This window comes from Onychostoma macrolepis, chromosome 07 (genome assembly GCF_012432095.1).
Source record: "Onychostoma macrolepis isolate SWU-2019 chromosome 07, ASM1243209v1, whole genome shotgun sequence".
Classification (NCBI taxonomy): Eukaryota; Metazoa; Chordata; class Actinopteri; order Cypriniformes; family Cyprinidae; genus Onychostoma; species Onychostoma macrolepis.
Window position 1 is genome coordinate 37,280,454 of NC_081161.1, and position 14,880 is coordinate 37,295,333.

The following is a 14,880-nucleotide window of genomic DNA, read 5'->3' on the forward strand; positions in this document are numbered from 1 at the left end:
GAATTTAGAGAAGAAATAAAGTATGGTCATACTTGCAAATAACACCATTTAGGTCTGAGAGGGTTAAGACTACAAAGACTCATTTTAATAGTTCCTTTAAAAGTTGATTTATTCGACTGGGTCAACGGGTGTAATGATCAGAGGATGTGAGTTCTGCCCTTGCTCACATTCTCCAGGACTGAAATATGGATAGAGCTTTTCAGGAAAAGACTGCCCAGTGAAAGAATAGATATGATACCTGGCTTCAACATCATAAAAAGAGACCAAACCCTGCTCAAAATCCACAAACACTCCCACTTTTACTGGCTTCTCTTTCAAGGTGAGAGGGACAGGAAGGCGGTCATTCGCTGCATACTCAGTCCACTTCCTCAGCCATATAGTCCAATATCCATTCTCTGGGTTGAGTCCAATATCCCCTTTTCTGTCTATGGATTCTTTTGCCACACCTAAATCCCAATCCATCCCACTGACTTGAACCTCATAGTAAAATTTCTGTGAGGAGAACCCCTCCTTTCCTAAGACACATGAGCAATAATTAAACCTTTTTGGGGTGTCAGGAATGTTCTGTGACTTGCCGGTATTCCAGACCGTTTTCCCATCGTCAGACAGCATGAGCTCAGGATGAGCTGTATCAGGGTCAAGTGTCACATCCACTAAAAAATGATATAAAGGTTCATGTAAACTTTTGGCCAAGTCATTATTTCCCTTTTATTCATGTAAAACTTTATTTGGTGCTTAAGAAATCAGTATAAAGGGTTATTTTCTTTTCTGTTATAAAGTTTAAGGCCCCCCATATAATCCTGGTGTAACGTCATCAGGCTAAAACAAAGTTTGTTTCAGGAGTTTGTTCTATGGTTATTTTGTTTGGAAAGCACACAGCACATTACATATTCATCTAAACACCACTCTCAACAGCATGGGTCATGTCGGGATGCTAGCTATCAGTATCAGTATCCTATTTAAAGCAGGATGGACTCTGATTGGCTGTCAGTGTTTTTGTCTTTTATCAGCTGGAATAAAAAATTATTCTCAAAGTGATTTAAACTATATATGTCCTTGGTGTGAATGGGCCTTAAGGTCCTGATATACTCACAGCGAAGTTCCTTTTTATTCTTTGGTCAAGGGTAAAAAGAAGTATTTTAAACTAACTTAGACAAAAACACTGACAGCCAATCAGAGTCCATCCTGCTTTAAAGAGCTCAGCCATTTAAAGCGGCAGACGCTAAAACAGCAGCACATAAACAGTTATTGTCCATTGGTGAGGATCCTAATATAGTTATTGTTATTGTTTAGTATGAACGGGCCTTTAGTTTAACTGTTAATTTTTAGTATGCTAAATGTAACTTTAAGCAGTCAGATTTACCATACCTGCATAATGTTTTATACTCCGCAGATCTCTGCCAACTACAACAAGAATGAAAAAAATATGTTTCTGTCTGATTAAAGAGTGTATGGAGTAAATATAATAGGTTACATGGTGAATATTTACCAGTTTCTCTCATTTTCTCATCCAGGACGCTCTGAAGATGTGATATGGTCTTCCTCAGAATACCTCCATGTTCAAGAGTGCTAAAGCTGATGTTTTTTGAGCGGTTGGTATATTTGGGGTCGCGCAGGAGGCTAATAATCTACAACAGAGGGGAAAAGGCCCTTAAACCAAGTGTGCACGTGGCTTCATTTCTTACCATGGTTTGTTGACAGAGACTGACTTGTGTGAAATCCATAGGATGTGAGAGCTTCTCCAGCTCAGTTTGTCTTCTCTTTAGCTCCACAATCTCTTCATCTAGCTCTCTGATGAGCTTTTCTCCTCGTCTTTCTGTTTCTTTATGCTTTTTCTCTGTGAGCTCAAGTAGCTCCGCATTGCTTCTATCAAAGACGTCCTTAAAAAACTTGATGTTCTCATCAGTCTCCTTCTCTTTGGCTTGCTGTTGCGAGTAAAAATATTATATAATTAAATGGAAAATCATCACTACACTGTCAAAGCATGATACAAAATAAAACTAAATGATCTTGAGGACCTTGAAGTTGATTGACCAAACAAGTATAAAAGCAATGCATAATTTCTTCAGAAATAAAATCCTATTAATCAAATCAATGCCACTTACTTTGTTAAACCTCAAAGAATGTTTAATTTCTTTAATCTTCCTGAACCTGTCCTGAACTTTCTGCTGCACCGCAATCTTTTTATTCATCAGTAATTTCTGTGAAAAAAAGACATGGATGTAGTATAGCATCAGCATGCAAATGTTGGTAATATTTATAATGTTGGAAAAATTTTGTTCATTTTCATAGTGAGTGTTCTAGATATAATTACCAAACTCTCCTTCTCCAGAGGAACAGTATTATGAGTCTTGTGGTCACTCTCGGTGCAGAACTGACAGATGGCTGTCTGATCATCTCTACAGTAAAGATCCAGAGGTCTTTCATGATTCTTGCAAATGTATTCCTCAAGATTCTTCACAGGGTTAATTAGTTTGTGTTTCATGAGTTTTTCTGCAGTTTTATGGGGCTCCAAGTGAGACTCGCAGAAAGAGGTTGCACAGTGTAAGCATGACTTAATAGCAGTCCGCATTTTTTTCTTTGGACAACTATCACAGGACACTTCAGACTTCTCCTCGACCCGTTTCCTTTTGATGCCCTCTGCAATTTCTTTAATGATTCTGTTTATGTTAAAATCTTGTTTTGAGTCCAATGCCTTCCCACACAGTGGGCACCTTGAGCATGGACTGCGGTCTCTGTGGCTTCTGATGCAGACCATGCAGAAGTTGTGGCCACAGGAAGTGGTTACAGGGTCAGTGAACACATCCAGACATATGGAACATGTGAGGCTTACTTCAGACACACTGCTGGAGGAAGCCATGACTTTACAGCTAAAATCATAAACAAACAACCCTCAGTTATACATCAGTTATAGTAACTGAATTTAGCAGACAAACAGAAATAGAGGAAAAAAACTTTTGAAGCAAACTTTTCATTAGCTCCAGAATTTCAAATTATAAAAGAAAATTACATTATTTAAAATGCCAAAATGTCATCCTATAATGCTGTTGTTATTCATGCTAAAAATCTAAGAAGCACATCTGCCATTTTTGTTTTTTCCATAAATTGAACAAAACAACTTCACACTGGTAAATGTTTTGGATGGTAGACACGTAGTTGTTTATTTATTATAATTAATAGTGTTAAAGATGTGTCTGATGAAGTTGAAAGCATCATAAAGCATCATAATTTGCATTAACCTCTTGTGATGGCAAGTTTGGGTGTGTAGACGATCAGTTTTGCCTTAGGGTCTATAGCCAAACCTCATAGTCAAACCTGATTTTCAGGTTTTTAGCATAGCCTATAAAACACATTAAGAATCAAAGTAACATATTTATCACTTTTCTATTCACAATTAAAATGCTTAAAGGTCCCCACACACTCAAGACAACTTTGTGAAATCGTTCGTAAAACCATTGCTAAACTGTCTTCAAAATTCAGTGCATCAATTTACCGTAAAGCTTGTCCATGTCTAATCAAATTAAGTCTAATCAAATGTATTCAGTTCTACAATTATATAGGCTAGCCTACTTACCATTCAGTGATTGATTCAGTCGCTTAATAGTCAATGGTTATCCAAAGAAAGACGAGCAGCTGAATCACATTCAATCACAACAAAACTGGAAACTTGGACGATTAAGATGGGAAACTATATAGGAACAACTTCTTGGCCAGCGCAGCCAATGAAGCTGCTGTAATTTGCATTTGAAGCCTCTACGCATCTAATTTATCATATGTTTTAGACCTAATTAATTAACTAACTCAACCTTGTAGTATACCTATTTCTCACAACTCAACAAGGATGATATGTGACGGGCGTTTGTTATGCCAGTTTCGGATAACAGATCCATGATTTCACCAAAGCAAGTAACAGTTAGAGAGAGATTTCCAAAACCAACTTTCCTTGACTATTAGCTACACGCTGTATTTCATGAACTCAAAGGAAAAATTATTATTAAAACGGAAACACCTGCACATATAATATATCGCAGGCTACAGCATTGAAAAGTCCTGTTCGTTTAAATAAAAACGAATGAAAATAAAAATAAAAACGAAACGGAAAACATGGCTGTTTTTTTAACTAAAGTGTAGCATAGGTAAGCCTCAAAGCTTCATTCCATCTGTGTAATTTCAAAGATAACACACAGCTTCACAGCTTTATTTCAACAAACGTGTTTTTCAGGGATCACAGTGTTGCTGGTTTCGGTTTTACATTTGAGGAAGTCTAACTTTACAGCTGAGTGGTTACAAGAAATTATATCTGGTTCTATCTAGGTCAGCAGATCTAGCAAACTAACATGAAGACATAAATTATGCAATTTGGCATGTAAACTGTTCAGAATTTATTTATAATTTAAACAAACTGAACAAAGCAGTAAATAAAATGAATAAAAATTTAATACATCGTGTTCACAGTAAAATATCCAGATGTTTACTTTCTTGATTTTATGGTCATAATATTTCATAAATAATATTTCAATATCCTTGTCCACTTTTCTTTTTCAAATAAATTGTAGGAAAATAGTATAGTTTAACATGGAAAAACCTACTTAAGTATACATTTATAAAGCTAGCTCATTTGATTGTATCAATCCTTTAATCAATTGTTTTTAACTTTATTTGTAAAGAATTCTGGGTTGGGGGGGGGGGAGTCAAGTTTCGAGCTGGACAACAAGCTAAATCTGTTTACTTTATAATCAAGGATAATATGAACATGCAAACTCATTAAAATGTCAATAAATCCTTGTTTTCTTCAAACATGAATTCCTGAGATGACAATAAAATAAAAAAATAAATCATGTTAATGAGGTCAGAAGTTGTGGTTGCTGTGTCCTACAACCCAGGAAAGAGGTAGAATTTCTTAGATAATGTTGTTCTTTCCTTGCATGGCATTTGATCAGGATGTGACATCTTAAACTTCTTAAGGACCTGTTTCAAAAATAAAAATGAATATCACAACATAAACTACACATGACCTAAAACAAAAACATAAAACATTAAAAAAAAATTAATAAATTCTTTATCCTAGACCTTATTGTTACTGATATGGAATACTACTGATAACAATGCTAAATAACAAGAAAAAGTAAACATCAACTATTCAATCAAACATCAAAAAACACATATCAGCATTGATGTCTACAGATTGATGTCTGTCTTGCTAAACAATGCGACTTTGCCTTTCTGAAGAGCTCCTCGATGTCGTCCTGGTGGGCATGCTGATTAAATATTTCCACAATGTCTTGGATGAAATGTGAGCCTTTCTCTTCGTTTCTGTAGGACACAGTATCTGTAGAGAATACAAATTATGTGGGTAAAAATGTGGGTAACCAAACTGTTCCTGGTTCCCACTGACTTCAATAGTATTTTTTCCCATACTATAGAAGTTAATGGGAAACAGCAACTGTTCGGTCACATTCTTCAAATATTATTTTGTGTTAGGAGAGGAATGAAACTCAAATGGATTTGGAACTTGAGGGTAAGTAAATGATCACAGAATTAGAATTTTTGTATGTCACTCCAATTAATCATTTTTTTGTGTGTGTTTTATGAAATATTATAGTAAATGGAGTGGAATAATGTAAGGAAATATCTACCTGGAGTACAGGATCTCAGGCAGCAGAAGTCTTTTTCACGGTGCTCTTTTGCTCTGTTGCGTCTTGGCACACTGTCCTGGACATCCACACTGCCTTCTTTATCTATAACATGAGGACAGCATTTGCCAAAGAATGTTGCTTGAAATGGATGAGGCTCTGACCAATCAAATATGACAACATTTTAAAGAGTTCAGTTTAACAACCATTTTTATTTTATTTTATAAAATAGTATTTTGTAACTCACCACCCCTACACGCCTGGATAAGGATGATTTTTGGCTTGTCCCTCAATCTAGCACAGTTCGGAGTGTTCAAGCAATTAAAAATGTCATCTACTTGAAAAACGTCCTCTTCATCTTCATTCTCGAAAGAGTCAAAAACCCCACAGATTCCACTGGCATCTCCATGGGACATCAACACCACAAAGCAGCTGTCTGATTCAGTGTGTTCCTCTCGCTGGGCAAAGTCTCGCATGGCAGCAAGCATACCCTGAACACCAGACCATTAATTTCAAATATCAAAAAAAAAATTTTTTATAAAAAGTCAGCTTATTTGACTTAAATACACTTGAATGCACCTGTGCACTGAGGTCTCTGAGTGTGATCACAGTGTAACCCAGACCTTTAAGCAGCACTTCCATACTCAGCTCATCCTTGTCTGCCCCGGTCCTGTCACTTAAGTTTTTAAATTCTACATTGTTGATAAGCAGTGCCAAACGTTTTCTGTCAGTAGATTTGTCTTTTATTGGGTATATCTTGACAGAGAAGAAAAATTTTATTATTATTAATTTGCACATAATATTCAAACATAAAACAAGACACAATAAAAAATACAACAAACACAAAGTACTTTCTCTCATCCTTAGGACAATTACCACAATATGTGTTTTAATGATAAAAACATTGCTTTAGAGTAGCCATTTTCAATTATTGTCATATATATACAACATAACTTACATCGTCTCCCTTTTCTTGAAGCATTTTCTTTTTAAACTCAGGTTTGCATGGTATAAGTGGATCTGAAGTTCTCTGTTCGGATGCAACAAAATCATGAAATGTTGTCAGAAAAGACTATATGTTTGATAAAACACATTTATTTGATCAATTAAGTTAGATTTTATTTACCACTCTCTGTCCACAGCCATTATTGTTACACCGCCCAGAATTATTGGCCGGCCCCTTCCATTCCCTGCGGCAGTTCCAGCAGAAGTAGTAATTTCGTTTCAGGTTGGCCGTGCAGATAGTGCAGTGTGCACAAAGGTTACCTCGATCTCGTCTTTCTACATGAGACTGACATCCTGGACACTGCAGCATTGACAAGCAGATGCATTTTAGATAGTTTTACTTGTAATAGATTGTAGTAAAAATTGCATTATTACACACTATTTAATACTGTAAAGCTGCTTTGACGCAATCTGTATTGTTAAAAGCGTTATATAAATGAAGGTGACTTGACTTGTTGTGTAAGAGGCCATATGCATGCAAACAGCAGACAAAATGATATATCTTACGGCTTTAAAGTCAAACAGTCTTCTAGCAACGAGAGCAGCGAGATTCTCCTCTATGAATTCCCGTTGTTTGTCTGTCAGTGGTATCAGCCGACAGATGTCCTGATAAGAGAGATTTACACTGCAGGATTTCCCCTGAACATTAAAGCGAGGGCAGGAAAATTCAGTATTTTTCTGAAAGACAATAATAACCAGTTGAACATAAAATTGTAGCACAGGCATCAAACTCAGTCAATATGTAAACAGTGTAAATAATATACACCAACCTGTTTAAGATAATACTTGAACCAGGCAACAACATAGTCTGTCGGCATTCGATGACCACAGGGCAATGCAACTGATAACAACAACAACAAGATACTTTACAAAGTACACACATAAACCAAATGCTGAAATCACACTTTTAAATTTTAATTCCTATTAGAATGCTGATTAATTTGATCCATGTTTAAATAGGTGGTCAACTCACCAAAGTCCACTCTTTCATTTGATGGCCGTACTTCAGAATTAAGACCCGATTCCCCAATAAGTTGTTTGTGGATATCTGCATTTTAAAAGCAATAATACATATTTTTCTTTTTTTTCCTCTAAAACTTCTTTTTACAGTAAGTGATGGTCAATTTCACTTTCGGTTTTGGTTGTTTTGTTTTTGTTTTTTTATTCCAGTATTTAATCAAATAATCTTATTTTTAGCATTATTTATAACACATCAAGAAATGTTTAAATGGGGGGGAAAAATGATAAAAGTCAATACTCAAGTGTTGGAAGACTCTTGCTATCGCGGCGTCTTCTTCCAAATCTTCATCCCAGTTATCATCTTCCGTCATTTTTACGTATAAAATTAAGTTATATCGTTTTCTATAGCGTTACTAAACTACAGGTAAGACGAGATCCCCTGAAGCACCCTAATGACGTCCTCCTCAGGCAGCCAGCACACACAGACATCAACCAAGCCTTCAGTGTATATGGTTTTATTTGAAAGGCGAAGGCGCCGAAGCGTATTGTCCCTTTGCGCTCACCATACAATGTGTTTATTCGATCCAAGATGGCTGCGCTCAGGGGCAGAGTGGTCACAGAATGTCTTACAACATGTATTTTTCGACAAACAGGCACAGCGAGCATTTCCACTCTTCCTATTGTTGTGACAAGGGATAAGGTGAGTGGCATGTTTATCTGTTTTAATTTGCTGCCCAAAATACGCGAAAACGGAGTACTTCACATGACATGACTTTGACACAAGCTAAATAGCATAGCTGAGGTTGTGCAGATTTAGACCCAGTGTTCACGTCTCTTAACTTTATCTTCAAAACGCTTCACTTCAAAATTAAGTAACATTAGGTTTATTCTTTACATAAAAACTATTTATCTGATTGTTGAATTGTTGATGAATAGCTATGTTGCCTGGTAGCAAGGTGTCATGATCTGGGTTGTGTAGTGGGATCAATAAGTACATTTCACACATTGTGCATTTTATGTGATATGTTTGTGTGTGGTTTGTATTATGTACATTTAATGCATAATAACAACCAACATAATGTGACTGATTGCTCACTTCCCTTACAATTTGTCTGAATGATTAAACTATATAATTTAGATCAGTGGTTCTCAACCATGAGTCAGTGGCCCTCTAGGGGAAATATACACTATATTACCAAAAGTATTGGGTCACCCACTTCTAATGAACAGGTTTGACTACTTTAGTAATTTCCATGAGTACAAATCGTAATGTTTAAGCATATAATGATATTCTAGGGAATTGTGTGCTTCTAATTTTAAAGCAACATTTTGGACAGGACCCTATTCTGTTCTAACATGACAATGCCTCTGTGTATAAGGCAAGGTTCAAAAAGAAATGATTGATTGAGTCAAATGTGGAAGAACTTGACTGGTCTGCAGAAAGCCAAGTCCTAATCCCAGCTGAACACCTCTGGTATGACTTTAAATGTGGCTCTTGAGCCAAAAACTCTTTACCAAACACCAATGACTTGTACATGCACTATATGGACAAACGTATTGGGACACCCCCTTCTTTAAAACAGAAAAAGGCACTTCCAAAACCGTGGCAACAGTTTTGGAAGTGTCTAAAATTATTGTACCCATATGTACAAGTCATTGGTGTTTGGTAAAGAGTTTTTGGTATATTGAATATATTGATCTTGTTGCAGTGGTTTGTACCGAGATCACATCTTCACACTGGCAGAGGAAGTAGGGGTCCTCTAGTTAGGGCGCTTCTTGGGTGTCCCAATCATGGCAAGTTCCTGCTGGTCAGTGCTGTGGCGGTCAGACACAACAGCTCACAGGTGGGTTTCTCAAAAGGAGTTTTATTACAGTGGCAGAGCATTTCTGCTACTTCATTTACTCTTTTCCATTAATCTCAGTTAAATTAAATGGGTCTCCGAAGATCCTTTTGTGAATTGACTTCTGTGATATATTAAGAAGTATTTTGCATATTTTACAGACGACAGAAACTGTGCAGAGCATTTCAACTCCAGTTGAACCTGTGGATGCTGCAGTATCTGTCCCAGTCTCCATTCCAAGTCCTTCTGCTGACTCCGCCCCTGCAGTCACACCACCAATCACAGAGCAGGTGGCCGAGGCTCCTCTCACTGCGTTGGATGTTCTGCAGGAGGTTGGAGCTGAAGTCAGTCTATCAGAGCTTGGCCTGGGCAGCCACACTCCTGTGGGCCTGATCCAGAATATCCTGGAGTTTATGCATGTTGGCATTGGGCTGCCATGGTGGGGGGCCATTGTTGCAGGTAAAAAGGTGTTTATGATGAGTTTAATTTATCGATAAATGATGTCATTTATTATTATCTTTTAAATCCATTCAACAGCCTTTAGTCTTGAGCATCTTTGTTAATTGTACAACCACTTAGTCTTCAGAGATGACAAAAAACTGACAACGATAAATTTGTACATTATTAAATGTAATATTTCTGTTCTATTTGCCTGGTTCTCTGTAGAATAATTGTACTTATTGAATATCCACCTGCATGTGCTATTAAAAAAAAAACATGGAATTTATTTGGAATTCACATTCTCTCTTTTTTTTGTTGTATGTAATTTATTAATTCACTTATTTTAATTTACCATAACTTTCTGTCTGTTTTTCTCAGGCACCATTTTAGCTCGGTGTGTTGTGTTCCCAGTCATTGTAAAGGGACAGAGGGAAGCAGCCAAACTGAACAACGTCATGCCAGAAATGACCAAGCTCACCAACCGCATGAACGAGGCCAAGCAGAGCGGTAACAAATTTGATTGTAAGTGTCTCATTTTCTTTGTATACCGTTTTATTTATCTTTTTCTGCCTTTGATATATTGTCAGAGTGTATAAATGATTGTATCTTATGCATTGACTTTTTTTTATATCCGCTGGTGTTTTTTTAATGTCTAGTCCCCATTCTAGTCTTTTTAGTAACGGATTACACAGTTTTTTAAAATTATTTTCAAATTTAAAATGACTAATTTTCTTTCTCCAGTTTCAAAAGCATACACTGACTTGATGATGTTTCAGAAGAAACATGATGTGAACCCTTTGCGTGGGTTTCTAGTGCCCATGGTACAGGTCAGTGACCATTAATGCTTTAATTATTGTCATAAAAATGGTTTAGGTGTCAAGATCAAATAACTTGATTAGTCAACTGGTGCTTAGTACAGGGGTGCAAACTTGTCCCCTTTTTTCCCCTGTTGGCAAAGGAATGGACCCTCAACCAACCAATCTCACTCCTGAAGCATAACTTTTAGACGCTGCAGGCAACTATCCATATTTCCAGATGTAAAACGTGAAGGAACAAGCTAATGGCAAGCAACTTATTTTTGAAGTAATTGGGCTATGCTCGTGGTTAGATTAGCCTGTTTGTAGCTAGCTAAATTAAGTTCACTGTAGAGCAGGACAGAATGCATTTGTATCTGCTGTAAATTGTGTTGCTAAATGGTGATTACCGCGTGAGGCTGCGGTTTTTTATTTTATTTTTTGCTTGAGGCTGCTGTTGCAATAGCTATAAAGATGGTAGGTTATGTTATCGCTACATTAGTTTGCTACCCTTTGCAAAATGCTCCTCAGTCTCGACCTTAACATTTGTCTCACTATTACTCTGACATGAAGTCGATTTGAGAACTGTTCGACCTACAAGTAAAGCATAGTGTTTAATGTACAGTAATATTAGTATCACTTAGCTCAGGTGGAGGCAGCGCTAAGTGTCAGCCTGTTTCAAGACGGAGAAACACCTCGCGTTTAGCCCGTCAGCTGCTTCAAACATTCGAGTGCTGAAATGAAGATTTACAGTGGTTTATTTGCCCTGACTAAGTTCATGTAACCAGGGGCGTAAATTTCATCTGACAGTAGGGGGGGACAATAAACGTAAAATTTCTCAAGAACAATTTTTGAAGGGGACACAAATAATACAGCCAAAATTGTACTTGTAAGGATAGATATGTGTACACAGCATGTCATATTAATTATTATTTTGCGTCATCCATAGTATTTTAGGTTTCGTCTGAAACCTAGTAACGTGTCTCTTTTGCATTAATTCAATCGCATTAAACCCACTGATCTGCCACTTAACATCATATTGAACGAAACCCAACACGTAGGTCTACAATATTAGCCTAATATCAGTTCACACACAGGCTTATCGCCATGTTAGTTGTAGTGGGTGACAAGCTACGGTATTAAACTTGTTAACCTTATAATCGCTCATAGAAAAAAACATTGGATGTCATAATTTTTTTATCATGACTAATTTATTAATGATCCAGCATCATCTGTATTAAAGAGAAAGAATCATTTCACCCGATGTTTAAAGAGAATAAAATAGCCTTGACAGCCTAAGTTACTTACACACAACTAACTTGCTCTCTCTCACCGGACTCGTGTGTGTATCGGTAAAGAAGGAAAGCAGGCAGTGGACCAAACCACTGTGAGGAAAGGGAGGGGGGAATCAAAACATTTCTCAACTTAAAACGTTTTTTTGCGTTTATTTTGTTTTACTACTCACAGAGTTATTTTAAGTATATGTCAATTATATTATTTTCAATACACAGAGTCGCTTGTAATGATATTTTTAGGGGGGACAAGCCTCAGATAGGGGGGGTCCTGTCCCCCCCGGGATTTACGCCTATTCGTAACATCTTTTAGTAATATAAAGGTGTTTATCATTGAATGGTGCACTGCAAAAAATGATTTCCTACTTAAGATTTTTTTGTCTTGTTTCTAGTCCAAATATCTAAACATTCTTAAATCAAGAAGCATTTTTAGACAAGTAAAAATTGTCTTGTTTTCAGAAAAAAAAAAAAGTCAAAATTAAGTGAGTTTTTCCTTAAAACAAGCAAAATAATCTGCCAATGGGGTAAGCAAAATATTCGTATTTCAAAGCGAAAACAAGATTATTTTGACTTTTGACTTATTTTTTTCTGGGAAAATAAAAAATTATTTGATTTAAGAATTATTAGATAATTGGACAAGACAAAAAAATTTAAGAAAAACATTTTTAGCAGTGTGTAACATTTTCTCCCTATAAAGCACTTTGGCTTGCCATTGTGTGTGAAATGTGCTATGTGAATTAACTTGCCCTTAGTTTTAACACACCTGTGTGGGTGTGCGTGTGAGTGTGTGGTTGGGGGTTGTATTTTGGTTTGTCACCTTTTTCACCCCTGACAAGTTTGCACCCCTGTTAGTAATCTTATATACTTTTTCATCCCAATTTCTCTTCAGGCGCCAATCTTCATCTCTTTCTTCATTGCCTTGCGTAAAATGGCATATCTGCCCGTACCAAGTTTGCAGACTGGTGGCCTCTGGTGGTTCACAGATCTAACCGCAGCTGATCCATTTTACATTCTCCCCATTGCCGTGACTGGCACTATGTTTGCCATCTTAGAGGTAATTATTTAAGGAGTAGTTCATGAAAATTGTGAAAAATTTACCATTTATTGACTGTCGTGTCATTCCAAAACCATTTGAAATTACTTTCTCTAATGGAGCAAATATTTAAAATATTTTGAAGAAACTCTTTTGCATACAATGAAAGCGTATTGTGACATTTAAAAAAAAATAAAAATCACCATATTTCGACGATACATTTTAAAACATTTCGATTTTGGTCACTGTCTCACACAAAGTTATTGTATGGCTTCTGAAAGCTACAAATGTAGTCACAAGTTGTGTGGACCATAATAATGGTGTATTTTGACAGACACATTTTTGAGGTATTGCAACCATTTAAAATATTTCAAATTGTTTTTTACAGTTGGGAGCTGAATCTGGTGTAGACAACCCCAATCTAAAGGCCATGAAGACTGTCTTCAGGATCATGCCCTTTGTGATCCTCCCGATGACGATTAGCTTCCCCACGGTTAGTCTCTCACACTCCTTCCTCCCTCAACTGTATTTATTATGGGATCTGATCCGTCTTCTCTTGTCATGCTGTAATGATTTCCATAGTGTCATTTGATCTGTGTGTTTTACAGGCGGTGTTCACCTACTGGATGACCTCTAACCTCTTCTCACTGGGTCAGGTGGCCCTGCTGAGGCACCCGGTCGTGAGACAGAAGTTACGCATCCCAGAACGCATCACACACCCACCTTCAGCGCTTCCTCCCAATGACGGTTTCATAGAAAGCATTAAGAAAGGTGAATTATTTTTCAGCTTCATCTTCTGTATCAATGTTGCTTCAGCATTATTTATATACTCTACTAACATAGTATTATAATTTTGAATCAGCTTTTATTTCTATACTGAGATTTCATTGTAATTTTAGTTCAAGTTTTAGTCATTTTATCTGCTTTTATGCATTTTATGTGCACTTTTTGATATTTTATCAAATATGTATGTATAGCTTTTTATTTCAGTTTTATTAATTTGAGTATTTCAGTTTAAACTTATTTTCGATAGTTGCCAAGGTAATATTTCTAATTTAAATTTTCAAGTTTTTCATATATATTTATAGTTTCTCAGTTTTATTTCAGTAATTGAAAATGACATTTAATATTAGTTGTAGTTAACAATAACAACACTGTTCTGTATCTGAATCACTTCTTTTTGTCTCTTTGTCCATTTTGCCTGTCTTATACTTTCAATATAACATTTCTGTATCTGTCCACCTCAGGATGGAAGAATGCCCAGTTGGCTCAGCAGCTGGAGGAGAGAGAAAGGAGAATTAAAGGACACCTGGATATGGCAGCCAAAGGTGAGGGTTTGCTCTCTATAGCTCTGTTTTAAAAACCTAGTGAACTGCCTATGCTGTCTTCTGCCTGCACTACTGCTCAAAATACAAAAAATAAAATTTTTGAAATTAGATTGATACATTTTTGTACAGAATGAAATTTAAGTGTATCTAAGTTGAGATACTTGTACCTCTGTTGGCATACTATGAATGTGTGCGCAGTTGTGAATCTTTATTGGGTGTTTTTTAAGTTGTTCACATTTTCCATTTATCCCCGCCCCTTTTTTTAAAGGTCCTCTGAGGCAGACTTTTACCCATAACCCCCTTCAGCAGTCAGCAGCACCAATGTCGACAGGAAAATCAAGTCGTTCGAAGCAAGACAAGAAGAGGCCGTGGGAAGATACGATTGGTTAACACCTCGATGGAGAATTGTGAAGGCTTTGTACATATGTATTGAGAAGGACTAAGGGATGGGTGGTAAAATTAAGACTAAATAAGTGTTTAATGGAAAAGGTGTTGCGCTGTGTCCTCTTGCCATTAAAGTGCAATCTTACTGCCTTACCGCTCTCTCCATACA

General features: G+C 36.6%; 3 protein-coding genes across 6 annotated transcripts; 1 reads left to right on the forward strand and 2 right to left on the reverse strand.

Annotated features, from left to right (window-relative positions):
* Positions 1-107: 107 nt before the first annotated feature.
* On the reverse strand, positions 108-4,056 carry LOC131544039 (zinc-binding protein A33-like). 3 transcript variants are annotated; one of them, XM_058781972.1, is made up of 8 exons: positions 3,575-4,056; positions 3,240-3,340; positions 2,315-2,870; positions 2,106-2,201; positions 1,710-1,925; positions 1,490-1,628; positions 1,369-1,404; positions 108-653 (listed from the first exon to the last, which is right to left on the reverse strand). In XM_058781972.1, the coding sequence occupies exons 3-8, from the start codon at positions 2,858-2,860 to the stop codon at positions 109-111; spliced, it is 1,578 nt and encodes a 525-aa protein (XP_058637955.1). In that variant the 5' UTR covers positions 2,861-2,870; positions 3,240-3,340; positions 3,575-4,056; the 3' UTR covers position 108. The 3 variants fall into 3 exon arrangements, with proteins under 3 accessions (XP_058637955.1, XP_058637956.1, XP_058637957.1); XM_058781973.1 differs by lacking the exon at positions 3,240-3,340; XM_058781974.1 differs by lacking the exon at positions 1,369-1,404.
* A 128-nt stretch (positions 4,057-4,184) lies between these two features.
* casp23 (caspase 23, apoptosis-related cysteine peptidase) lies at positions 4,185-8,110 on the reverse strand. 2 transcript variants are annotated; one of them, XM_058781980.1, is made up of 11 exons: positions 7,897-8,110; positions 7,612-7,686; positions 7,409-7,479; positions 7,146-7,316; positions 6,760-6,939; positions 6,592-6,663; positions 6,213-6,389; positions 5,881-6,124; positions 5,637-5,738; positions 5,220-5,329; positions 4,185-4,968 (listed from the first exon to the last, which is right to left on the reverse strand). In XM_058781980.1, exons 1-11 carry the CDS (start codon positions 7,967-7,969, stop codon positions 4,873-4,875), a joined length of 1,371 nt encoding a protein of 456 aa, XP_058637963.1. In that variant the 5' UTR covers positions 7,970-8,110; the 3' UTR covers positions 4,185-4,872. The 2 variants fall into 2 exon arrangements, with proteins under 2 accessions (XP_058637963.1, XP_058637962.1); XM_058781979.1 differs by having other exon boundaries at positions 5,637-5,792.
* On the forward strand, positions 8,093-14,861 carry oxa1l (OXA1L mitochondrial inner membrane protein). The gene is made up of 10 exons (XM_058781982.1): positions 8,093-8,298; positions 9,308-9,442; positions 9,601-9,898; positions 10,259-10,402; positions 10,622-10,707; positions 12,856-13,020; positions 13,388-13,492; positions 13,608-13,770; positions 14,247-14,327; positions 14,596-14,861. The coding sequence occupies exons 1-10, from the start codon at positions 8,188-8,190 to the stop codon at positions 14,715-14,717; spliced, it is 1,410 nt and encodes a 469-aa protein (XP_058637965.1). The 5' UTR covers positions 8,093-8,187; the 3' UTR covers positions 14,718-14,861.
* The last annotated feature ends 19 nt before the right edge of the window (positions 14,862-14,880 follow it).